General features: G+C 41.6%; 1 protein-coding gene across 2 annotated transcripts in view; it reads right to left on the reverse strand.

The window, feature by feature from the left end:
- Positions 1 to 5,216: 5,216 nt before the first annotated feature.
- The window catches only part of ZFC3H1 (zinc finger C3H1-type containing), a 76,417-nt gene continuing 56,625 nt past the window's right edge, over positions 5,217 to 25,008 (reverse strand). For both annotated transcript variants that reach the window (XM_069975254.1, XM_069975245.1), the window contains exons 22-35: positions 22,790 to 22,976; positions 19,738 to 19,929; positions 15,923 to 16,160; positions 14,957 to 15,062; positions 14,673 to 14,871; positions 14,082 to 14,176; positions 12,580 to 12,690; positions 12,088 to 12,192; positions 11,843 to 12,008; positions 10,612 to 10,712; positions 8,118 to 8,219; positions 6,991 to 7,030; positions 6,710 to 6,772; positions 5,217 to 6,590 (exon numbers count right to left, since the gene is read on the reverse strand). In XM_069975254.1, the coding sequence (XP_069831355.1) occupies positions 6,462 to 6,590; positions 6,710 to 6,772; positions 6,991 to 7,030; positions 8,118 to 8,219; positions 10,612 to 10,712; positions 11,843 to 12,008; positions 12,088 to 12,192; positions 12,580 to 12,690; positions 14,082 to 14,176; positions 14,673 to 14,871; positions 14,957 to 15,062; positions 15,923 to 16,160; positions 19,738 to 19,929; positions 22,790 to 22,976 (1,834 nt within the window). In that variant the 3' untranslated portion in view covers positions 5,217 to 6,461. The remainder of the gene's footprint in view (positions 6,591 to 6,709; positions 6,773 to 6,990; positions 7,031 to 8,117; positions 8,220 to 10,611; positions 10,713 to 11,842; positions 12,009 to 12,087; positions 12,193 to 12,579; positions 12,691 to 14,081; positions 14,177 to 14,672; positions 14,872 to 14,956; positions 15,063 to 15,922; positions 16,161 to 19,737; positions 19,930 to 22,789; positions 22,977 to 25,008) is intronic.

Below are 25,008 nucleotides of genomic sequence, written 5' to 3' on the forward strand. Positions count from 1 at the left end.
GAAACATTATAGATACTATATCCGACATGGAGAGAGAGGAGCGGCTGCACATCACACCAATGGCTGATACTAATGCTGCTAAGCCTATTTTAAAAAACCAACTTCAGGATGTTGGAATATGAATTGATCAAGCCATATCGCCCCGTGTACCAACGTGCAGGTCTCCTGGTTCACACGGGTTCCTACGCTAACTACACGATATGGCTTGATCAATTCATATTCCAACATCATGAAGTTGGTTTTTAAAATAGGCTTAGCAGCCTTAGTATCAGCCATAGGTGTGATGTGCAGCCGCTCCTCTCTCCATGTCAGATTTTGTATTTTCTTCCCCTTTCTGGGCAGCTGGCACTCCCCTTTAAAAGATCCATGTGACCTAAGTCAGCAGAGCATATACCTGTGCTCACACGACAGTACCTCCATGTTTTTCCCATTCTGTCTGCAGCAGTTTTTGGTGAGTGTAATACCTTATCCATACTTGTGTTGTTTGGGGGCAGCCTTCCTCGCCGGTGGTGCTGGCTGGGACTTTTTTGGGGGGGCACTTTGGGTCTGGTCCTTTGACATGGGGGTTGCGGGGCCATTCTTTGGCCTCCCTTCCCTGCATGTGCGCGCTTTGCGGGGGTGGCGGCCACTGACCGACACGGTGTGGAGTTAGCGTAGGGACCCGTGTGAACCAGGAGACCTGCACGTTGGTACATGGGGCGATATGGCTTGATCAATTCATATTCCAACATCCTGAAGTTGGTTTTTAAAATAGGCTTAGCAGCATTAGTATCAGCCATAGGTGTGGTGTGCAGCCACGCCTCTCTCTCCATGTCGGATTATAGAAACTATATTTGCTAGCTGGAGTGCCAACAACAAGATGACATATTCTTCCTTCATCATCATGGTATTGGACGACACCGAGCAAGCTAGGTTTTTGTGTAAATGAATAACAACCCCACATTTACGGGTAACAGCTGATGAGCCATATACAGCACCCACCCAAAATCTTTAAGTCCGAAGAAGTCTGATTCAGTCAGATGTGTTTCTTGTAACAATACTATATCGGCTCGAAACCTTTTAAGATGCTTTATGACAGACATCCTCTTAGAAGGGGAACAAAGCCCCCTTAACATTCCAAGTAATTAATTTCATATAGTATCAATAGGAGAGGATGCATAGAAATAGGACCCTGGGAGCACGAAAGAATAGAAATAGATTTATAAGACAATAGCATAAGATAGTTTGGGGTAATATTGTCACACTAGAGGTGATACATAAAATAACCAATATCTTAACAGCATAAACTAAGCGAAGCATGATGTATATGGACTTCACTTTTTTCGTATCTTACAATGGACAGAGCGTTTGCAAACTCCGCATTGTTGAGAAGGTTAAAGATAAACTGAAATACGGTCACAACGACCTCTGCTCACAAAATGTCTGAACAGTAAAAATTAATCTATTCACATCCCCCTACCTCCTGAGAGATGTAGTAATAGGCACAGGGTAACAGGTATAGAGATGAGCAAACCTCAAGCATGCTTGAGTCCATCCGAACTTTCGGCATTTGATTAGCTGGGGCTGCTGAACTCGGATAAAGCTCTAAGGTTGTCTGGAAAACATGGATACAGCCAATGACTATATCGATGTTTTCCACATAGCCTTAGGGCTTTATCAAAGTTCAGCAGCCACCGCTAATCAAATGCCGAAAGTTCGGGTTCAGATGGACTCAAGCATGCTCGAAGTTCGCTCATCTCTAAACAGGTATAGGTATGGGTAAGGGGGAGGAAAAGGCAAAAAAAAGGGAGAAAATGTAGGGGATCTGTAAGAAGAAAGGACTGCATAAGGTTAAAGTATACACATACAGTATTAAGCAGAATTTTCCTAAAATAATTAGAACAATATGAGGAGGGGTGCTTCTTTACAGGCGAAATCCCTTAATTAGTGAAACAATGAAATCAGATGAACAGCAAAGCGTCCAGTCTCAGTGGGACTATTCAAGCGTCGCCTCGTTTTTGTCTTGTGGGAGTGGAACAAGACCCTTCACCTCTATAAGAGAAGAAATGGCTTCCTCAGGAGAGTGATATATGGAGGCTGAGCCATTGGCTTTAAAGACTTCTAGTATGGCTGGGAAGAGAAGAGCAAATCGTATTTTGTTTTTCACTAATGCTGAGCAAATATGCGCAAAAGCCTTTCGTTTTGGACAACTGCTGCGGAGTAGTCATTAAACATAAGGATCTTATGTCAACGTATAGCGACATCAGCTGTTGATTTTTTGAAGTTTTGTAAGATATTGTTCTTGTCATTGTAAATTAGGTATTTAACAATGCCTTGTCTGGGTTTTTGCTCCCTGTGATTCGCATCTTGTTTGGCTTTTACAGGCGGAGGACCCACACAGTGAGCTCTTTCAACAATAATAGGGCCTTGGATACCTAGTGCCTGTGGTATTTCCAGCAAGCAGATATCATGTAGTTGCATGGCACGGATAGATTCAGGCAGACCAATCATACGTAAATTACTTTGCCTAGAGCGATTCTCTAGGTCATCAGTCTTAGTTTGCAATGAAGATGTAACACGCATATTATGCTGTAGTTTAGCTTTTGTGAAGTGAATCTCTTCTTCTAACAGGTTAACTCTTTCCTCAAGCTCTGTGTATTGTGAAGTATATTTACCTATTTCTCCCTGTATAGCTGCCAGGGAGGATGTTATAGTGGCATCAAGGGAGGCTTTCATATCATTTAATATCATTTTGGCTACTTGAACTGCCAGTGACTTAAAGGACATATTTAGTCCTGGTATAATATAGCAGTGCTTCTCAATTCCAGTCCTCAGGCCTCACCAACAGGTCATGTTTTGAGGATTTCCTTAATATTTCACAGGTGATATCATTATAGTCAGTGCATCAGGTATTATCACAGCTGTTCTTTGTATGGAATATATATATATCCTTAAAACATGACCGATTGGTGAGGACTGGAATTGAGAAGCACTGTAATAGTCTCCTCTTGTGCACTCTGGTGCTGTATTGTGTGAGGAAAGTGTCCCCTAATGTGCTGCCTCAGCAGCTGAGCTGCACATTGGTGCCATGTTAGGAGTTCCCTGTGACAGGATTATTAGGTGGAAGAGAATGAAGGTGTGGGGTGTGAATAACTTGTTCCCCACGGTGGTTAACTGTGTCTCCAGCTTCCCCAAGCTAAGAGGATTCAGAGACTGGAGTCTGGAGCTGACAGGTATTAGAGCGGGGAGCTGTTATATGAGCAGAGGACGGAATAGCTCTTTCAAGCAGCTGCCATCTCCACAGGCACCGGAAGTAGGGAACAGACATATTATATCCTGCTTATTATATCACAATTCTCTATTGTTGACCACCACTTCCTGGAATGACATCTGGGTGAAGCGTAGAAACATACTTTATTTTGATTTGACTGCCTGTTTCTTATATCTATTTTGCACGGTTGGAGCTGGACAATCGGAGGCTGAACACTCGAGCATTTGTTGTGAAGTGCCTTTGTTTTTTGTGTAGTTTTCTCTTTTAAATGACACTTTTAATGCATATTAATAAAAGTTAGATTTTATACATGATTATGTAAAATTATATAATTTGTTCCACGTATTCTGACCAGTATATTTCGCTCACCACTATTGGGTGACGCAGCTAGGATTTATTTCAAATGCCGGATTGTTGCAAAATGTGACAATTATTACAGAAGTGGTACACAGTGGGTCTTCCCAAAAGAGGACATGAAAAGATTTCCCCAGCTGCATTAAGAAAACAAACTCTTAAAGGCTACTTCTGGGTAGTGTACTACTTGGTAAGAGATCGCCCACTGCTAGACATGCCTCTGTGATGCACTATGTTATACCCAGTTGACAGACTCGGAAAGGGGGGCACATTGGTCTGAAAGAAGCAGTTTTGACAAACTGGCTGCCACCTAGGCCGATCTACTGGTGTAATGATCTGGGGGACCACTGCATACAACAGTTGGTCTCCCCTAATAATAATACAAACAATAAAATAATATGTGCAGGACATTCTTTGGCCCACCTGTAGGCCTTCATATTAAACCATTTTTATCGTGTATCCAGGATAGAGATGAACTAACAGGGTACTCAGAGCCTCCCTTCAACTGTAGTTTTCCCTAATAAATGTATCCTTTTGCTCTAGTACTGCAATCACTTATACAGATTTGTAATAGATGTGTGAATGCAATAATATGTGTAACTTTCTGACACATCGATTTTATTTTATTTTTTGATCCAGAGTAACCCTTTAACAGGAAATACTATAAAGGGTCAATAGAAATCACATTCTCAGTTGTAAGAGCTTTTCCATCAACCAAAGTTAGTGAATCTTTCAGCTGTAATTAATGCTAAGACCTGTAGACACTGTTGGATAGCTGTTAGGGTAAATAAATAAAAAATTCTGAAGCTGATAGTGGCAGCCGGACTTTTAAAATTCCCTTTTATTTCAACCAAGTATCAAGGAGGTGGGGCAAAGCTATTTAAGGGGCACAGCTTGGCAAGCCTTATCACTTACCCTCACCTTCCAGTTCCTTGACTATTTTAAAGGACTCTTTGTCAATCAAGGAAGGGCTGGGAGCTGTGGGCAAGTGAGGAGGCATGCCAGAATATGGCAATTGATAAGCTCAGCTATGCTCCCTTGACACTTGGTTGCTTAACATATTTCCTTTTTATTATCCACCACCAACACTTATACTATGTAATGGTGTCTACAGCATGAAATACTGATTCTCTTTATAGGGGTTATCTAGGAACAGAAAAACAGAACCACACCTGTCTTAAGGTTGTGTGTGATACTGCAGCTTAATTCCACTGATGTGAATAGTGGCAAGTTGTTATAGCACACAAAACCTGAGATTTTTTTTTATATTAGAAATTATTTTCTCTTCTTGGATAACCCCTTTAAATCAATGTATTAAAATTAATATTAATTTGACAAGCAAGTCTTTTATCTATAAAAACAGATATGAAGTATTAAAATAAAAGAATTATGTCTATCTAAAGCGTTCAAAGAGGGTTATCCGGGGGCAGAAAAGGTATTTGTTTTCCTTGCACCTGGCGCTTCAGTTCTGCCCCTATTCACTATGGATGGGGCAAGGGGTACTCTATCACAATCATCTTATCAGGTAAAGGCACACCGCCATGGAGTGGCCAATGGCCGCACAATGGATAATAGAACAGATAATAGAATCGAAATAAATCCACACTTGAGATTTTATTAAAAAAATTTAATAAAATTGGTTTGCATAAACATTTGAATACTACGCAAGGTAGTACCATAATACAAAACATTTTTTCCATTATATATTTTACTTTAAACTGTTAAACTTTTATTATAAATTAAACTTCTTCACAAAGAAAAATTGCACATAATTGACCACTCTTCAGCTCTGATGCACTGGCATTTTGCATTTAGTATTGTTTGTCTTCAAGTTTAACAGTCTCGGCTTTAAAGTCCAAAATGCAAAATATGGAAATGAAAAAAAAAATAATAAAAAAAAAAAAGTCTCTCAAGTGCACTTAGCAGACTGATGGCCTCTACCTGGCCAAAGACCTGCTGCTGCTTCTAGCATTAACTTAAATTCCCTGAAACCTCCCACCATTACATTAAAATAATGACCAAATTAGTTAAAGGGGTTGTCCAGGCAAAATAAAAAGTGCAGGACAGCAGGGGGGATGTGTAAAATTAACAAGCTACTTTTACCCGTCGCAGTCCTCCACAGCTCCACATACCACTGCTCCCCATCCACGCTGGTCTTCTCTATCTTTTGGTTCATGTGACACCACCATACCAATTACCTGCTCAGCCAATGAGGGACTAAGGTGGGACACTGCAGCAGCCACTGATTGGCTGAGCGAGCAGTTCCTGTGGCAATAAGACTTCACAGGAGCCAGGGTATAGAAAAGACCAGCCAGGATGGGGAGCATTGGCAAAGCAACTGCGGGACACTGGAACAGGTGAGTGTAGCTTGTTATTTTATATGGGGCCATTTTTATTTTGCTTGGACAATCCCATTAAAGATTTAGAATGAGAGACGGATGGTTTTTGGATAGTAATTGCCAGTCCCCAAAGCTATCTCAGATATAGGGTCTCTCAGGCATCAGTTAGAGAGTCAAACAAGTTAGAAACATCACAAGAAATGGGAATTTAAAAAAAAAAATGAAGAGGGAAGGGGGAGAAAAATAAACACATAAAACAGACAAACAATAAAACAGCAGTCACTTAGATGAACTATACTTACGTCCATGATGTATAGAGTATCTTGTGGGGCCATGTAGCAGGCCTGAGTTTGGATTCATGTCTCCAGTTTAAGGTGGGCAGTAAATGTACTGTATGCAGATACAGAAAGCATGGTTGACTCAGAGTAGGTCTGATTTTCACAGCCTAATCTGAATCAAACTATTCATGACCATTTTGGCAATTTAGAATAAGACTTTGGCCTGACTGCAACCAGTGTTCAGTGATTCTTGCTTTCTGTGTTTAAATTTAAGAGCTCATCTAGGCTGACTCCAACCTCTTGGCACTTGGAAACTAGTTTTTTCAGGTTATCAGTTTTACCTCCTCCAGATGCTTCAAACAAGAGTTGCTGCAAAAGATGGGGAAGCACAGCATGGTAAGGCCTGTGTCTTGAACACCTAACTATAGTTATGGCAAACAAAAATAAAGCTAAGAAAACCCAATCAGGGAAACAGAAGAAAACATTACATCTTTCCAGAGCTCAGCACACAGAGGCAACTTCTGCAGGGCCCGTTGATACAAGTGCTGCACCTGTAAGACAAGATACTGTTGAGTAAGATTAGACAAATAAAAATTCAGACAAGTCAAATATTTTCCACCACCCCAGAATACAGTGAGAAAGTTAAAAATTTAACCTAGGTTTTGCTTAAATCATTGTCATGGCATCCAATTTTTATACACTTTGAAAAGTACAAAATGGATCCACTATAAGGTTACATTCCCACTGAATAATAAAAATCTAATCTCACCTCCTTATGTCCCTTCAGGAAAGTTTCCACAGCAATGGCTCTAAAAGGCAAAACACAGAATAATACGTTACTAGCTCCTCAAACAAACGTGTTCAGCAACATCATAAAATGAAAAGTAACCTTCACAAAAAGGAATAAAAAGTACCACACTTAAAGGGGTTGGCCACTTTATAGTAAAATAGTTCAGTGTACAGTATTAGTAAGTGTACTCACTGTATATACCGACAGCAGCTCCCTGTGTACCTCATAGAACTAACATCAGACTCCCCACCTCCAGACTGGGCTGCCCTGCTCTGTGGTGTTTTGGACCATAAGATTGCTTACATGGAGGAGCATGTGACCATGCCCCACCCCCCTGTGTCCACCACTGAGCCTGTATATGTCTATGGAGGACACAGGGGACAGGGCATGGTCACATGCTCCTCCATGTCAGCCATTTTATGGACAGAAACAAAACAGAGCAGGGCAGCCCTGGCTGGAGGAAGGGAGTCTGATTTTAGCTCTATGAGGTACACAGGAAGCTGCTGTGAGTATATACAGTGAGTACACTTACTAATACTTTGTACTGACCTATTTTACTATAAAGTGGCCAACCCCTTTAAGTAATTTAGCTAGCATTTTGCATCAAGGTTTGTAAGCCAAAAACTATGAGACAGGCCTTAAAAAGATTAAGCAGGATTGGAAAATACATAGCTGCTTTCTTCCAGAAACATACAATTCCTATCCTTTAGTATAACTGAGCTGCAGTACTGCACACAAACTGATGTGAATATAGCAGAGTTGTAGCATCACACACAAGAGGACAGGGGTAGCATCATTAAAAAAAAAAAGCGGCAGTTTTTTTGTTTGTTACTTAATCATGGAATAAGGGGAAATCTCTAACCTTTTTCCCCTGTAGGTTCTTATTCTGGTTTTGCTTTACAAATACAGATACACAGTACTGACCAAAACACTAAAGTGTGACTTGGGCCTAAAGGTTACAATACCCATCTCAACTTTTGTACCGCTGTAAATAAACTGTAGAAACATAGAAAAATCTCATCAGTGGTAGGATTTTTTTTTATATAATTCAGCTTTACCTGCATATTACATGAGAATGAAAAAAGCTTAAATATAGAGTACATTACATTTTCCAGACGGTCAGGCACATTGGGAAGTTATATGTAAACATCTTGGATTGCATTTTCACAATTTGTATATTGTTGTCATCCAATTCTTGTTTAAGTACCCTGTAAATAAACATTGTAATAACCATTGTATATTGTTACTGAAAACGTGAAGACACTGTTTTACACAGGAAATGGGTGCTTTAATGCGGAAATTGTCATTTGTCCTCTTACCAGAAGACAGAATGCAGAGAGCTGAATCTGCAAATGTTAGAGAACCTGGAGCATGCTCGAGTCCATCCAAACCTGAGCGTTCGGCATTTGATTAGCGGTGGCTGCTGAACTTGGATAAAGCCCTAAGGCTATGTGGAAAACATGGATATAGTCATTGGCTGTATCCATGTTTTCCAGACAACCTTAGAGCTTTATCCAACTTCAGCAGCCCCAGCTAATCAAATGCCAAACGTTCGGGTTCGGATGGACTCGAGCATGCTCATCTCTATTAAGCATGAGTTGAGGAAAGAAAGATATTCTATTGTGTTGCTTGACGATAAAGCGCTTTCTGCTGCTCTACACAGTACTTATGAAGGTAGCACTGCTCATTGCACTAGCCTGCGGCTATTCCTAGTTCTCTCTACGCTTTGGGAATTTACCTACTGAAGTGTACCTCTGGTTCCAAAAAGCTTTGGGTTACTTTAAGAGAAATACAAGATTTTGACACAATATATGATCCATTATTATAATAATGAAGTATTTGTTCTTGGCACCTGCACTGAACACTACTCTTCCATTCCTCTTGGAATTGTAGGAACAAATTGACAACTGTGTATTACAATTTCCATCATCAATGGGATGTCTCCATATACAGTGTGAGGAGCTAATGTGTCTTGTGGAGACAAACTGGTTTAGGAAGTCTTATACGCCATGCAATGACGTCTGGGGAAAAATATGCAAAGTATCTCTTCTCCTAACATCATTGCTAGGGTGTCAAATTGGTGTGCACAAAACGTCACAGAATTTCAAAGACCATTATATAACCTATTTGCTAGTTTTAGTAAAACTGAGCCCCATGTTGATACGTTTTACAATTGCCTTTAAGGTCATTTGTGTTGCCTAGAATTTCTTTTACTGATTAGAGTCACATACTAGAGCTTGTTCTTTTTTTCTAATCTGTTTCTGTTTTCTGAATGTAATTGTTTTTATTTATTTTTTTGTACACCGTTATTGGGGGCTGCCATCTTGCCTGGGCTGTTTTAACAGCATTTAATGACATGCTTTACAGCAAGTCTCAGACACAGACAAAGTTTGTCCCTTTTAGATGAATGTGAAACATTACTGAGCATAGTCTGAGCTTTAAAAAGGTCATTTCACATGGAGCTGCTATTGTCTCCTCTACTGGTGTCTCACGTGGCTGTAATTCTTTACAAATTACTTTAAAGCAGCCTCCTCTTATGCCAACAGATACAAGAGTAAATCTCAGTATAGTTTTAGACCCAGTGGTGAGAATAAAAAATGCAAGATTTCAGGATTATTTTATAATATAGATAGAAAAATAGAAACCTAGAACATTACCAAAAATTCTTAAAAAATAAGTTTAACATAAAAACACAATTTAGGGTGCGTTTACACGTACCGGATCCCCAGCAGATTTGATGCCGTGTTCCGTTACATTGATATCTGTAGCATCAAATCTGCTGCGGATCCTCTACATGTGAATGCCCCTGTAAACAATAGGTCATTTTCTCATGACACATTAAGCTTTTTCGATACATCCTCTTGCTCTGGAAATCAGTGGTGGTCTAACACCATAGACTTTGTCAATGTGAAGTGCCCATCTTTAAAGGGGTAGTCCGGCGGAGGGACATTTTTTTTTCCTGACACCGGGAGTAGGTGGCTGAGGGAAACTACGTCCACTCACCTCCCCGGTTCCAGCGGCGGGTCCCGAGACGTGACGTCTCAGGTCTGCTCAGCCAGTCAGTGACGGAGGCGGGATCCGTTTCAAGTCCGCTCAGATCCCGCCGCTGGAGCCGGGGAGGTGAGTGGACGTTGTTTCCCTCAGCCACCTCCTCCCCGGTGTCAGGAAAAAAGGATTTAAGCAATGTGTTGAAAACGGTTCTTCAGGACACTGAATGGCCTGTCATAAGGATAGACTGTCAATACCTAACTGGTGGGGTGCCCAAATCTGGCTGATCATTCTCTGTGCTTATAGTTTCACACTGCTGAATATTTCTGTACTTTTGGATTTTCATTACAGATGAGCAAACCTCGAGCATGCTCGAGTCGATCCGAACCCGATCGTTCGGTATTTGATTAGCTGGGGCTGCTAAAGTTGGATAAAGCTCTAAGGTTGTCTGGAAAACATGGATACAGCCAATGACTATATCCATGTTTTCCACATAGCCTTAGGGCTTTATCCAAGTTCAGCAGCCACCGCTAATCAAATGCCAAAAGTTCGGGTTCGGATGAACTCGGGCATACCAAAGATATTGTCAGTGTGACGGCATAATGTTCCCACCTGAGCGCAAGTCCAAGATTCATAGGCATCATGGAAGAAAAGCGTTCCAGTATCTTGGAATGCTGACTTTGTGGTGTACAGCTCAAATAGAAGTATATGACCTGGAAATGTGAATCACAGATAACGAGAAAAGTCTTACTAAAAGCTCAGTTATGCCTCAACACATATGCATATATAATGATTTTAACATGAATTATCATTTGCTCTAAGTGTAGCTGTCACTTCAGGTAACCTTTCAGAAAAAGCTGTCTTCTGTATGTACTAAGAAGCACTATTTCTGGCCATTAGTATATGGCATTTTTCTTTGCCATTTCTTTCCTTGTTACCCCGTTCCCCCCAGGTTCCATCTTTGTGTCAGCGTTCCTAAAAGGGGTAGTTCATCAAAATATTTCTTCTTTCAAATCAACTGGTGCCAGAAACTGCCAGAGATTTGTAATTTACTTCCAGTAACATTCAAGTCTGCCAGTACTTATCAGCTGCTGTATGTTCGGCAGGAAGCGGTGTATTCTCTCCAGTCTGCACAATGCTCTCTGCTGCATGTTCTCCAGACTGGAACGAATACCACTTCCTGCAGGACATACAGCAGCTGATAAGTTCTTAAAGACTTGACATTTTTTTAACAGAAGTAAATTACAATTCTCTAATAAACCCTGATGTTGTAGTAGCAAACAAAGCAGTAATGTCTATGACTGTGAAGCTAATGTCTATGACTGTGAAGCAGTAAGACCCTATTATATAGCCAGACACAACAAAGTAAATTACCTCTGACCTTACAAATAGGCTCTCATTCACAGAATTGCAGTCTCGACAACCATGTAGACAGGGCTGCACTAATGAGCAATGGATTATTGTTGCAGCCCTTTGTTGCAATCAGCTGTCAGCTCACTATAATAGAGGGAGATGTGCAACCAATAATATTTTTAATGGGTCAAAACTTCATACTTGTATAGGCAGTGTAAACTAAATTTTATCGCTGGTGAAAACCTTTCTACTCTGCTCAGATAAGATTTTTCCCTAGTAATGAGCAAGAGTAAGTAAGAGGGGAGGAGTAAAACAGTTTTGCAAGTACAGAAGAAAGCTCATTTGCCTAATAAAATATATTACAGAGTTTCTTATAATCGCTTGTTTTATTGATTTCTACAAAGTGGTTTGAAATGACAGCTACACTTTAAACAATCAATGATATTTGTAATGCATTAACACTTATATCTAGCCATCATTGACACCTTACCGAATTGTGGAACTCATAGTTGGTCCAGTATTCAGCTGTGCTAAAAGGAGTGGGCTGCCGTGTGGGAACAGTCATTAGGCATCTGTTAACTAAATCTGCAAAATGCTTACTATCTTGAACTTTATTGCTGCATCCCATTATTTTGCTGTTAGTAAAGATAAGATAACTGAAAAGAAAAGGGCCAGTAATTATTAAGAAACATGTAAATATGACCACTAGCACATACAAACATTGTGGACACTTACTCCATCCAAAGCTGCTGAAGTATGTCCTGCTGCATCACAGCCCCTAATGCTGCTTCATATGCATCCACTGCCTCTTCTCTGGTGGCATGGACGGATTTCCACAAGCTATCAGGTTATAGAGAACAGATATAACATGACATAGTTTGTTCAAGGGAGAAAATAAAAAAGTCTGTTTTATTTTAAAGCCAATGTACCCTCAGTACATTCGCTTTAAGTTTTGCACATAAATAGAAAGACGCCAGCACGGGGAAGCCGATGACACTGTCCTTTTTTTTAACCAGGGAGCAGCTCAAAAGGAAGACTGCGGCACCGGCTTCCCTGTGCCAGTGCAGTTCTATTCATGTGCAAAACTTAAAGCGAATGTACTGATAGTACTGGAATTTATGTTTTACTGAATAAAGAAAGTTGATCATCATGAATAATAATGCATATCTAGAACCCTTACGTTCGGCAAACGAAACTAATGTGTACTAAAACTGCAGTCCTGCTTACCAGTAGACAAGCCAGAGGTATGGTTTTTGCATATCTGAAATGTTAAGAGGTCCATCATTCTTTAATGCTGGTGCTATGAAATCAAGTGGCACTGAGAAATTCAAGAGGTATCTAAAAATAAAGGCAACATACCATTTATAGTCACACTTGAGACACTTAAACTAAACAAATTTTTTATAAAAACAGCAAATCTTACTAGATTCACAACTTTGAAGCAAAGGAAATTTCCTGATATTCCATCTTTAAAGAGGATGTACCACCAGGTACATCCTCTTTAATCTGAACCCACGGATCGAACGGCACCCTCACGGGGAAGCTGATGCCGCGGTCCGTTTTTCGGACCCTGGCCCGGTTCCCGTGCACAGCGCCATTCTATGCACCGGAAACGGCCGGTGCTCAAGCACTGGAGGCCTGCCGGGCCGCCCCCAGTGGGAGGGAATTCCCTCCCCTGTATGACGCAGCTCCATTCATTCTAAGGGAGCCGCGTCATACAGGGGACGGAGCGGTTTGTCATTATAACTTTCAAAATCTGGTTTACAAAAAAAAAAAAAAAGACCAAGTGCAGAAAGTCTGGGCCAGTACAGTGTCACAGCTCAAAGTGTTTAGTCTTTTCTTTCAAACTGCACAAGACTAAACAGTTGCCTTCAGGAGACTGGACCTGGATACAAGTGGCATGATAACTAAAAAAAAAAAAAAAAACAATGACTGTAAATTGTAAACTTTTATTTCACATCTACGGTTGATTAGAATAGAGTACAGCGAAATTTTTTATTAAAGTATAGTATTGCCCCCCAAAAGTTATACAAATCACCAATATGCACTTATTATGGAAAATGCTTATAAAGTGCTTTTTTCCCTGCACTTACTACTGTATCAAGGCTTCACTTCCTGGATAACATGGTGATGTCACTTCCTGGATAACATGGTGATGTCACTTTATAAGCATTTCTTGTAATAAGTGTATATTGGGGATTTGTATAACTTTTGGGGGGGAATACAATACTTTAATAAAAATTTTTGCCAGACTTCTCCTTTAAGGCCTCACATGTAGGAAAGCAATAATCGTGCAGCTCCTGTAATGTGAATACTTAGTTTTCTATTAGTTTTCTACATTTTTTCTCTCTCTCTCTCTAGGAATAATTAGTCTCTAACCTGCTGTTATGTTCCCATAGGGCACGAGGAACTGAGGATGAAGGCATGTTTCTTACCTTCATTCTTTACATTATGCTTTTTGTAATATGAACAACTTCAGTAAGCAATTGGCAACTGTTACAATCAAAGATACAAGCAGGTAGGATTGAGAAATATTATGTGTAAAATTTCCATCTCACTTAGTTATTTTGTTACACTCACTAAAACAGTGGTGGGGAACCTGCAGCCACAGGATACTCACTACTGAACTAAAGGAACCTGATAAAGCTGAACACAAAATTATAGGCAACATATCATACTCAAAGTTCTAGTATGTTTTGTAAATCTTTAAAAATGTAAAAGTCTTTTACCTCAAAATATCTGCTGGAGTATTTTTTTCATCAGAATTGGTAAAGAACGAAGTAACAAATGCTTCCATTAAAGACGACACAGAATCTAAATGGTTCTGGAAAGAGAAAAGTTTATAAGTCAACTTTGCTGCCAAAATAATTTTTAGCTCAATATTGCAATTTATTTTTGTATTCTTTCTGTGTTGTCTTTTTACCAACACTCATTACCTACGAGTTTCCAGTTGAATGGAGCGGTGGTCAGGCAAGCATGCTACTAATGCACTCAAATCTGTAGGCCTGATTAAGATAAAGTACTGTTTCTACGACCTCGCGAAGGAATTAGCGATTTAGATTTCAGCCCAAGATGGTTTCAGAAGTTTGGTATTTTGGGCCATGTTGGTGTACTAAATGCTATGGAGGCACGATGAGTACTTCATATAGCAGGGAACAGGAAATTAGTTTAACATTTTGGCCTGTAAAGGAACTGAACCTAATAGTGGGTGAAGTGGCAGTGCAGCACATCACTGTTTTTGTTTGACCAGACCAATATACCACTGGCAGCTATTCATCTGCTTTTGATAACTTTCTATGCATATTGAGGACACTACCTACCTGCTGTACAAGGAACTTGCAGGCTTTATAGAGGATTTGTGCATTCCCTGGATTATTTTTGAAAGCAGAGATCCAGACATCCACAGCATTTTCTGTCTGTCCTTGCTTCATATATACGGAGCATAAAGATTCTAATAGATCGCAGTTCCCACTGGAATCCTTCAGCAACTGCTTACAAAGATTCACTGCAGCAAAATGCCTTTAAAAGAGAAGCAAAACCATCAAGTAAGTCTCCATAGCTTACATACAAATTCCTAGTGGTTAACACATCTTTATGTTCTTACCTGTCAATCATAAGATGGAGTGAGATCATATTTTGATAAAGTGGTAGACAAACTTCTATTCTTTCCTCCTCATTCAAGTTTTCATCAGAGCAAGAAAATACAGCAGCTATCGAAAATAAAAAAACAGCATAAATACGGCCACATAGATTACCATTGAGAAATGTAGTTGCTTTTACAGATGTATGCTGTGTTATAAAATGACATGTTTTTGTTATTTTTCTGCTGCATTAAAATATATACCCTTAGTGATTTAGGAAACACTTAGTAAGAGACAGCCACACTTCTTTTCCCATTTTGCAAAACAACAGTGTTAAATACAATCATTATATACCATAAATAAATGCTGTACATAGTTAGGCCAGGGTAACACAGCAATTCCCAGTTGTACAACCAGGAACTGCCATGTAGCACTGCCTGTCACAAGACTTCTGCACTAACAAAAGTGAACGGGATCGAGTTGGAGGGTGGATTTGCGGTTGTGGTTGAAGACACCTTTTGGCCACAACGTGACCCCATTAACTTGTATGGGTAAAGGGGTCTTGCAACAGACATTGTGACACGGTGCTTCCTGGTCATGTGACTGTGAATCGCCAGCCTCAAACTAAGATGACTAAATATACGGTATTTGGTCAGAGTAAATTGCAAACAAGAAAAAAAAAAACAAAAGCAGTGTACACTGTATAGAATAACTAATATATAGCAGACGGGGAATTACTATGGCTTCTCCCATGATCTCAGAAAAAATGCTATATTGAATCCAACAACTGCAGTAGCCCTCCAGCCACCCACTGCAGGTCATATGTTTTCGTGAAAGCAGAGGGACACCGTATTATGTCACTTCCCTGCCAAATGACAGAAGGCAAAGCGTAAGTAATGATCTAGCAACAGTACCCTAAACAATGTCAGCAAAGCAACAAAAAAAAATAGATTAAAGGATGCAAGCGAACCAACAACCATGAGACACACCTTCAAATAGTGCAAGCAGCATGACAGGATCAGTCGTTACACTTTGGGGATTCAGCCAAGGTATTAGAAACGGCTCCTTGTTAACTATTCTTGAGGGGTTTGTAACAGTTGGGTCATAGAAATGAGTAGGCAGACTACTGAACTCCGTAAGGTGAATGTAAGAAAGCCATGCTAAGCAGCGATCCTTGGGAGTGAGGTGATCTGCTAGGCTCTTCTCACAGGGGGACTTTAAAGCATTCTGTAAATCACATTAAAACAAACAAAAAAAAAAAAGGTTTAAGTTAAAGGGTATGGACATTCCACTACTAAAATGGTCTCTGCACACATTATATAATATCATGTAAAGTCATATAATGTCTTTTTACAGGTTTATAGGGAAAAAGACAGCTAAGCATATGAAAAGAAAACACTGCTTTACGCACATTTTAAAAAAGGGGTATTCCGGAAGTTTTTATTCATAAATATGTATGCTCGGAGGAGGAACTAAACAAACATTCTCCTCATACGACTCTCTTATGTTGTTTTTATTAAACCCGCTCACTTCCTGCAGTTTGTGTCAGCACAAGGAATTGGCCGGTAACCGACTGAGGAGGGGCAATGTTGCGGCCAGTGATTGGCTGAGCGGAATTTCCTTTGGCAGACACAAACACTAGGAAGTGCTACGCATTGGGACCAGGCTTTGTCAAAATAGTGCCCGGGAAAGAGAAAATAGGCCTTTTGATTTATTTTATTTTTTTACACCAGCCTGAGTAGAATTATTCATGAGAAATACTACCTGCAATACCCCTTTACTTTTATTCTGGGTTAATATTAAAATATTTTTCACTAAAATAAACATAGGCCCAGATTTATCAAACTGTGTAAAAATAGAAACTAGTGCAAGCTGCCCAGAGCAGCCAATCACAGCTCAGCTTTCCTTTTACTAGAGCCAAAAGCAGACGTGACTGGTTGCTATGGGCAGCTTATATCAGTGTCAATTTTTATAGTTTGATAAATCGGGGCCATGGTCTCAAAAGACAAGGCGGCTCTTCATCCATAACGTCCCAAGAGAGCCTACTGATATAAGCTGCTTACTGTCAAAGTGCACCCTGCACCCTTTACCCTTTACTAACAGCAGCATGTTTTGGTATCACAGTAAAGGGGTTGCCCCAATATTTATCCCCTACCCATACGATAGTTGTCTGATTGCTAGGGGTCCTGGCGGTGGACCCTTTACATGGCGGTTGAGTATGCCCACTGCTGCTCTTTTAAACTTTATGGAACTGATACAGCACTAGTCTCTCTTTATCTGCCCCATACAGACAGAATAAGACTGGCAGAGAATATGCTTGACCACTGCTCCACTTAAAGGACAAGTGCCATAAAAAACTTTTTCCCAGTAATTGAAGCACATTACAAAGTTATATAACTCTGTAATGTGCTTCAATCACCTATCTGCCTCCCTTCCCTGTCTTTTCCCCCCTCCACCCCCCTGCACTAAACTCACACAGACCTGATTACTGCCGTCACCAGGCAGCTCCTTCTTGTGAGGATGAGTCATCAGCAGGAGGGCTGCTCTAGGTCCTGTTACAGCAGCCCCCCCTCCCCTCCTTGTCAGGTGACTCTGCTTGCTCAGCTTATCTTCTCTAGTGACATGACTCCTTCACTGAGTCCAGGCAGCAGGAGAGAGGGTATGAGGGGAGGGGGGGAGCTGCCTATGTGCCGGAGTCAGTCTGAGGGAAGATAAGCAAGTGAGATGTGACAAGTGATGGCTTGCAGTTGTTCTGCCAATGGGAGCTGAGCAAGCCTGTCACCTGACAAGGCAGGGGAGGGGGGAGGCTAGTGTAACAGGAGAAGGAGCTGAGAGAAGAGCTTGGTGACGGTGACGACAGTAATCAGGTCTGTGTGAGTTAGGACACTTCCTGGTGGGGGGTGGAGGGGGGAAAAGACAGGGAAGGGAGGCAGATAGGTGATTGAAGCAAATTACAGAGTTATATAACTTTGTAATGTGCTTCAATTACTGGGAAAAAGTTTTTCATGGCACTTGTCCTTTAAATGGTGAACACAGGTTTCTTATGATTAGTCAAAGTCCCTGTGGTTGAATCTCCACTATCCTATACATTGGTGATAAGTATGTACCATGTGATAACCCTGTTAAGGGTTGATTCAAGTGTCAGTATTTTGCATCAGTATATTTTTTATCCATTGACAACCGCCCACTGTCTTTATACAGTGGGTGATGCAGGTCCTCATTCTGCAGTGATTGCAGTAGTAAAATATTTAAAATATTAAAGTTTACACTTTCCTATTCTCCCCTGGTGTCTTGCAGCCTTTTGCCTGAGTTCTCTGTTCAACGTTCTCTGGCCCTGTTTCTTCTGTGACATGCCACTCAGCCAATTACTGGCCGCATCGCTGTCCCGTCTTTACCAGTAAATGACTGAGACAGGGCCAGAAACGTCACCAGAGCAATAGGCAAGCATGATCTTTATTAATCCTTTGAGGACCAGGCCCTAAATGACCCAGTGGACCGCGCAAATTTTGTTCTTTGCGCTTTCGCTTTTTCCTCCTCCCCTTCTAAGAGGTTCTATCTACAATGCCATGTTAGGGCTTGTTTTTTTACAGGAATAGTTGTACTTTGTAATGGCGTCTTTCATTCTACCATAACATGTATGATGGAATCCCAAATATATTATTTATGAAGATATAAATAGGTGAAATCGTAAAAAAGAATGCAATATGGTAACGTTTGGGGGGTTCCTGTGTCTACGTAATGCACTATATGGTAAAAGCGACATGATACTATTATTCTATAGGTCAGTCCGAACACAACCATATGCAGGTTACACCGATTCTCTAATGTTATTTATTTTTTTTATGAAATCCTTTTTTTTGGCAATTAATTATTAATAAAATAGGCCTATTGTGACGCTTATAGCACTTTATTTTTTCACCTGAGGCTGTATGGGGTTTAATTTTTTCCGCCATGATCTCTAGTTTTTATTAATACCATATTTGTGAAGATCTGACGTTTTGATCACTTTTTTTATATATATATAATGCAATCCGCGCACATTTTTCCCTCTTTTCGTGTACACCGTTCACCGTTCGCAATGACGCTTACACATTTTAAAGTCCCTTTGGTGGACTTGTACATACACTACTTTGATTTTTACACTGATCATTGCTATGTCATATGCATAGCATTGATCAGTGTTATCGGCGCTCTGCTGATTGAGCTTGCCTGTGCAGGCTCAGTGACCAGAGCGCCGATCGGACCGCACTGAGGCAGGTGAGAGACCTCCAGCGGTCCGTTTTAACTCCTGTCACACTTAAAGCTGCAGCTTGTCATTAACGGTGAGGTGCCAGCTGCTGATTGCAGCCGGCCCCCACCTGCTATGAAGCGCTTCATAGCTCAGGACGTACCGGTACATCCCTGTTTGTCTGGGCACAGACTTCCAGGACGTATTGGTACGTCCTAAGTTGTCTAGGGGTTAAATTTACACTGTCATCATCTGTTGGCCGTGCAACACAACACGTGATGCACGGCCAATGATTTTTAAGCAAGTTAAACGACCAGCTGATGATCATTTCTTCGGCTGATCGTTGTCTTTATTACATTAGAGGGCAACTCGGGCGTTTTTTTTAAGCTTATTTAACACACATTACAAGGTTATATAACTTTGTAAAGTGTCTAAATAACCTATCTGGCTCCGATCCCCCCCTTTCCGAATTTCTGTTCTCTATGTCCTTTTACAGGAATGATATACCATAAATGGCACATGACTGCAGAGACCTGGCAAGGATCTTAAAACATGAGGTCCTATGTCTGTCATTACCTGTAAAATAGCAAGAGCATTCTGCAGTCTTCCAGTGAGCAGGTTCACATGTATACGGTACAATAACATTTCCAGACACTGCAGGGAAAGCAGGTCAGATGTCTGTCCTGCTTCCATCTGTTGCACCAGGTAATGCAATGTTCGACTGCACACTTGGTCCTTTCCTTCAAAGGAATTCTCCAAAGTAAGGAACTGCAAATGGAAACAATATAAATCAATCACGAGTGTGTCACAAAGGGAGGAAAGACCCTCAAAACAGTCCTACTGAAATTTTGTATAACTTAAGGGGGTTGTCCAAGATAAACTTACATTTAACTATGCTGCCTGGGAAATGTTAGTGATATATACTTACCTGTCCCTTTTCTACGGTCACCAGCGGGTTCCAGGCCCCCAGCTCTCTGCGATTTCAAAACATCTGGTGACAATGCACCAGTACCACCTGGAATGGAAGCTCAGCAAAGGCTCTATACTGGTTATGCTGAGCTTCCATTTCCAGAGGGAATTGCGCTGACACAATGTTTTGAGATTGCTGAAAGCAACAGACAGCAGGCAGCCTGTAACCCAGCAGCAGTAGTGGAATAGGACAGGCAAGAACTAACATCACCGCAGCATAGCTAAATGTAATCTTATCCCAGACAATCCTTTTAACACAGCCTTAAACAAGCCTATTATGAATCTTAGTAGTCTGTTCAAAACTCATTGAACACACACTCAAAAATATACAACCTGGTGACATGGTTTTGAAAACCATACTGATAACTGCTACAAAATTATCCTCCAAAGTGTCAGATTTTGGCAGACTAAATATTACAATCTATTAACAGCACTAAAGAGATATTAAAGGTGCCATGGGTGTATCTTATGTGCATCAATGTTTAATTAATACGGTGTCAAAGCAACATCCACATGAATGCCAGGACAGGAAATCACACCATCTTTTCAAAGTACAGTGGTGCCTTGGATTAAGAGCATAATTCATTCCGGGACCGTGCTTGTAATCCAAATCCACTCTTAAACCAAAACAAAATTTTCCCATAAGAAATTATAGAAATGAAGACAATTGGTTCCACGCCCCCAAAATGAAGATTTATTATTCTGAACATGTAAAACTAATAAAACAAACATTCAGAAACAGCAGGATATGTGATATTATAAGTTACTGTACAGTAATGGAGAGGAAGGGAAACACAAGGGCGAACAGAGACTGCAGGAAGCAGGAATCAGCAGAGTACAAGTGAGCACATAATGCAGCACTCTCTGTCTGGGGAGAAAGGGGTTACAACTATGAAGAGATTACCTCCACAGTCCTGTCCCCTGATATAAGCCCCAGCCTGAAGTGGGGGAGACGTCCTGGGTCAGAGTACAGGGCTGTAGACCCCACTATGCAGGCCATGCCTCTCTCCCACTCACGCTCCCACCCAGTACAGGGAGCGCTTACACCAAAGCAATGCTCTTAAACCAAGTCACAAATTTGAAAAACTGTGAGCTCTTAAACCAAGTTACTCTTAAACCAAGGTACCACTGTACATTGTATTGCCATCTCCCAGGTAAGGGCTGTAACATAGATCTGGCTGTCTGGCATGTTGTTAAAGCGGCACTATCAGCAGGTTCTCCCCAGTGAACCTGCTGATATGCTGCAGGTGTTCTTTCCATGATGACTGCAGTAATGTTAATGAATCTTCTCTGCTTTCTCTACATATTCCTTAATTGCCCCTATGCTAATGAGGGGCTTAAAGGGATTATCCAGCACTACAAAAACATGGCCACTTTTCCCCCTCTCTCGTCTCCAGTTCAGGTGTGGTTTGCAATTAAGCTCCATTTACTTCAATGGAACGAAGTTTGAAACCAAACCCAATCTGGGGAAAAGTGGCCATGTTTTTGTAGCACTGGATAACCACTTTAAAAGCATTTGGGTCATCACCCGACGGGCCCTGAGCACCAGCTCAGCCCACCTAGCCTGTCCCCTCCATTGCCAGTCACTATGCTCATATGAATATGCATAATGGGCGGCCCTGAGCACCCCCTCGGCGCGCCCAGCACGGCCCCGCCCTTGCTGCCCAGCCCGCCCCTTCCCATGCCGCTGAGCTGACAGTAGATCAGGAGCACAGGACAGTATGCTGCTCATTGCCACAGTTTGCCACTTTGCAGCTGGCAGGAGTGTGATCGCCGCTGGGAGCCTAGGTTAAGATGGATGGTAAGGCTCCCAATGGCGATCAAACTCCTGCCAGCTGCAAACTGTAGCAGTGAGCAGCATACTGTCCTTGGTTCCTGATCGACATTCAAGCCCCAAAACAGTGCCCCCCACACTGTCCCGGCTGGGTCCTGGTATGACACCACGGGAGCAGGCTGTCAGCTCAGGGGCATGGGAGGGGGCACTCTTCTGGGGCTTGAATGCTTATCAGGAGCCCAGGACAGTAGGGTGCTCACTGCCACATTTTAAGGATGGCAGAAGTTTGATCGCCACTGGGAGCCTGGGTTGAGCTGGATGGTAAAGCTCAGCCCAGGCTGCTCCAAGCGGCGATCACACTCCTGCCAAAATGTGGCAGTGAGCAGTATACTGTCCTGGGCTCCTGATCAGACTAGGCCACTGCTCCAAAAAGCAGTTCTAATGCTCACATGGCCAATGTAGATGCTTTTGGTAAATGACAGGTCAGCATGGGCAGTCTGTCTAGTCGGCCAATAAAGCCTCACGCAAAACCATAATGCACTGTTTGTAGCTCTTTTTGTAGAATTAGACAGGCTAACCTTTGTACCCACATGCACCAATAAGCACTGGATACCAAGGACTCTGTAACCAGTGGCCCTGTATTATAAAACTTTTTGATAGGTACTAACCACGACTTGTGGGAGAAAGCCCCATAAAGCCTAATACTCTGAAGATGTTCTGACCCATCACAATTTGCCCTGTCACAGTCACTCACACTTTTACATTTCCTATTATTCCAACTTTCAAATCATCAACCTTAGTAACTGACTGTTCACTGTTCATGTCACCAAATCAAGCTTATGGAAAGTGGTTTTAATGTTTTACTATTACGAAATGAATACTCACTGTCCACCACGTCTGACAGGAAGGGGCATACTGAACAGCAGTTTCACACATTTCTTGGATTTCTTCTCTACATCCTCTTTGGGAGAATAATTTGAGGTAGTGGCTCCAAATCTCTGGATTGTCTCTGTTATGCTCCAGTGCACGGGATAATACATTCAATGCTGAATCCAAACGCTCTGATGAAGTCCTGTAAAAAAAGTAAAATAGCTCACAAAGCTGCACTCCCGCACACTCACCATCACTACTCCTGCTGTGTCATCAGTTTCATCTCTGCGCTCTGCTGCATCCACTCATTACCGCATACAAGTCGCGTGACCCCTCTCCCTTTCAAATCTGCTATCAATCCCAAGATAGCATAGCATCGCTATTACACGTAGTGATATGCGGTCGGTGCCTGACAATTATAGGTCCAAACCTACTGTATATCAACAATCAGCCGATGATCGTTGTCATCGGCTAATCGTCGTGTTTATTACACGGAGCGATAATCATCCGATAGGCCAGATTATCGTTCTGTGTAATAGGGCACTTAGAGACATAAGTATACTGTCAGGGAGGCTAAGGGGAGGTCAGCATGATCAAACTGAAGGACAATATGCTAGGAAGATTTAGATATCACTAATATATGGCATCACTTTATGATCGGTAGGTGCCTGACCTTAGGTGGCCTAGTTTTGTCTGTTTCTAAAAGATGATTGTTAAACTTGTGGAACATGTGTATTCCCATCTCATACAGTAACAGCATCTTAAAAAAGAAGGGTCACCTGCTGTATGTGGGACCTACTTGTCTCTCCTAAGTGTTTCCAGCCAAATGGCATTGAAGTAAGCTGCAGCCGGCATCACTTACTTGAACAGAGCTGTGCTGCTCTACGAGCCAAGAACACTTTTTATATATGTTCTATAAAGCCTAACCATCTGCTTTCAGGAACAGTGTAAAAGGAGGATTTTTTACTCACCGTAAAATCTCTTTCTCGTAGTCTTCATTGGGGGACACAGATACCATGGGTATAGGCTGCTGCCAATAGGACACTAAGAAAGAAACAAAGGAAGTGACTCCTCCTGAGCAGGATATACCGCCAACAGGCACTGAGCTAAACTAGTTTGTACCAGAGCAGTAGGAGAAGTCAAGAACAGATAAAGTAGGAATAACACCAAAATGTAGAAAGCTACCCTACCGAGGAAAAACCCAAAAGAAAATGGGTGGGTGCTGTGTCCCCCAATGAAGACTACGAGAAAGATTTTACGGTGAGTAAAAAAATCCTCCTTTCTCGTGCGTCTTATTGGGGGACACAGATACCATGGGACGTCCAAAAGCAGTCCATGGGGTGGGAAAGATAACTGCTAGACAAGGAGCTTGGTGAGAAGGCACAGAATAGCACCAACACAACCATCAACTAGGAAGAGAGCAAGGGATGATGCTGAATGCATCAGAGAAAACCCCTACAGGTCCGCAGCAAAGGAAAGCGGGTCTAGTCCCTGGAGCAACTAGCTGCACTGCAGACCGAGAGGGTTGTGGCAATCCTGGAAGCCAGCAACATGATGTAACATTGAGTTCAACAGAACTGGTAGGCTAGATGTGGGGAAAAAAAAACAGACGCCCAGCCAAGTAGGCGACCACAGGCGGCAGGGACTAAGGGCCCTATTCCACCGGCCGATTATCGTTTGCATAATCGTTAACAATTAACGATCTCAAACGACCACTATTGCGAAAGACCTGAAAACGTTCACTCATTTCCATGGAACGATAATCGTTACTTATGATCGTAATTGCGATCGTTTTTCTTCGCTATTTATTCCCTATTGCGTTCGTATCTATTGCGAACGACCGAACGATGTCTTATTCAATGCGAACGATTTGCGAACGAGCAACGATAAAAATAGGTCCAGGTCTTATAAAGCGATCAACGATTTCACGTTCGGTCGTTAATCGTTAGCTGCATTTCAACCGAACGATTATCGTTTAGATTCGAACGATTTAACAATAATCTGAACGATAATCGTTCGGTGGAATAGGGCCCTTACTCTGAGGTAGAACAGAAAAAAGGAAATACAACCATGACGGGAGAGACTAGAAAGTGTTTCATGGCGCATAGAGGCCTAAGGTGTCAAATAAAGGAGAAAAAGACTGAGCGTCTTCTCATAGAAGGTGCCACATGAGATGCAGGAGAAGCTGCGTCCCTGACAATGGAGCTGGGACGAATGGCCAGGCTGGAAGCTCC

The sequence above is a fragment of the Dendropsophus ebraccatus genome, chromosome 1 (genome assembly GCF_027789765.1).
Source record: "Dendropsophus ebraccatus isolate aDenEbr1 chromosome 1, aDenEbr1.pat, whole genome shotgun sequence".
NCBI classification, from domain to species: domain Eukaryota; kingdom Metazoa; phylum Chordata; class Amphibia; order Anura; family Hylidae; genus Dendropsophus; species Dendropsophus ebraccatus.